At 48.2% G+C, this 2,168-nt stretch overlaps 1 protein-coding gene across 1 annotated transcript; it reads right to left on the bottom strand.

Moving 5' to 3' along the window:
• Positions 1 to 272: 272 nt before the first annotated feature.
• On the bottom strand, positions 273 to 1,205 carry Pmar_PMAR003041 (hypothetical protein; the record flags this gene model as incomplete). Its single annotated transcript, XM_002774336.1, has 1 exon — positions 273 to 1,205. A coding segment is annotated over one exon (933 nt), but the record flags the coding sequence as incomplete, so codon positions are not given.
• Between the last annotated feature and the right edge of the window lie 963 nt (positions 1,206 to 2,168).

Genomic DNA, 2,168 nt, shown 5'->3' with positions numbered 1-2,168 from the left:
GCCTACAATAATCCAAGTAAACCGAAAACTAATCCCGAGTACTGTAGAGTATCATGGAAGAACATCAACTTGGCGATGACAGAGAATACAAAAAGCTCACATAAAAATATACATTCGTTATTGGGATGCATACTAACACATACTACTGCCAAAATAGATGCTACCACTGTACCGACAATTCGTCTCAATCCTTTCCGAATAGACGCGCCTGGTGTGGGTAGGAAACAGAATAGACAAGGGAGCATCAGCCAGAGGCCAAAATGAGATAGCACGGCGAAGTATTGACCACCAACAGTAAGGAAGAGAGCGACCAAAGGAACAGTGATCGCAGCACGCAATGGATAGGCCAGGCGGACTCTCCAAGTGATCTCAGGATTCGCCGAAGTGAAGAAAGGCTGCCTAAACCAGTCGGCGACCTTCGTAGCAACCGAAGAATCTCCGTTAGAGCCCTTGACCCGGATGAGGAACTCGTGAACAAGCAGGGAGAACTTCACCATTTCGTTAATGGCGAATTCGGAATTCTTCGACTCTGTCGTGGCACGGACATCAGCTCGAGCTCGACACTTCTCCACAGATGAGCTCAGATGCCTTGCAGCTGTAATAATATCGTTATCAAACTCATGATGATCATCCCACACTCTGAGAGCAGTGACCACCTTCTGACGAAGTGATACCATTTCACCATCAAAAGGACCCGACCATGGAGTTTCCAAGGCCTCAGCCTCGAGCGTCTGACGTTGTGAAGATCTTCGTACAGTAGATAGGCATGCAAACATGGACCAGATGGTGCCACGTAGCTTCGGATCACTCGTAGAGGCTGCCGCTTCCGTGCTAGCCTGATATAGATCATCCCACATGCGCCGTACTACGGCTCCTTCTTGGTCTGTAACTCGCCATAAGAAGGTAATCTCATCAGAATAGTCCGCTAATATAACACTGAGGCGCCTCAGCGACTCCAGTCGAGTATCGGGGAGCATTCGAAGAGACCACATTAAGAGAGTTCCCATCAGGGGAATCAATGAGCCGATGGTGTAGCCAGTAGCCGCGGTGAGCGCAGACCAATACGGATCCTCTCCACCAAAAACGATGGGGATGATGAGCAGGAGCAGAGCCTTGTCGCCTCGATAGACACAGCTTAATTTGCAGTAAACTTCACCTGCTTGATCGGCCAAGGACAGAAGAAAAGAGGCTGGTACAGCCAGCATGATACCAAGATAAGGATTATAGTCTCCTTCATTCAAAGCAGACACCACATACACAATAAGGCTGCCACAAGCACATCCCAGCCAGGACGCTACAGTCGTCTTCAACGACCATTCCAGTGATAGCCTTAGATCGAGATATGACACTATGAGAGCACCAGCCAGGCCCAGAATCTGAAGTACACAATCACGGCAGATGAATATCAATAGAGAAAAACTCACCATGAAATGTGGCGGGAAAACGGCCGAGATGGTCGAATTGAAGACCGTAATTGACGTCAAGCACACTGTAATGCCAGTAAAGGCAGCAGTCTGGACTTCCACGATGGATTGGGGTGTCAAACCCCAGCATGCACCTTTCAAATATCCGTCATCACACGATATGCCGTTCAAAGGCTGGAGCAGAGGGATGTGCATACCGTTAGAATAAGCTGAACAACACACATCCAGAGACCCCAATTCTTGATGGTCGCACAGGTCTATTCACCACAGATGAGCAGCGCAACGAAGCCCTCAGAAAATATTCTAGATCAGTCTCGGACCACACCGACAGTTCTTCAAGACTCAACCTCACCTCGGGAACTTTCCTAGTTGCTCTACCGGCAAAACCATAGTTTCTCACATAAACACGCTTGCGGACTTTGACAACAACTAAGAGCACTCCATAGCGATTCCAACGCAACACGCCACAACTAAAAATAAGACATGTGTACAGCTTAGTGAAGATATTACGGCAACTCCGTCGCCTACAACCACCTCGCAAATGCTGAATTGATTAAAGTAAGTTATATCAGATGATTCACAGACCAGCTCAGAGTACTATCACTCTGCGTGTCTCATAGAACTCAACTGTTCCGAATGAGCTCGCAAGCGTCCTCTGACGGACTTGGTCGGTTCCGGACAGAACTTCATTTCCGTTTCTTGTTGATGATGAGGAGCCGCGCTGAGGCTACTACCCAAAAGTGA

Source organism: Perkinsus marinus, assembly GCF_000006405.1.
Source record: "Perkinsus marinus ATCC 50983 genomic scaffold scf_1104296958278, whole genome shotgun sequence".
In the NCBI taxonomy this organism is placed as follows: Eukaryota; Perkinsozoa; order Perkinsida; family Perkinsidae; genus Perkinsus; species Perkinsus marinus.
The sequence above is the reverse complement of the archived record's forward strand: the minus strand, read 5'-3'. Positions and strand labels throughout refer to the sequence as shown.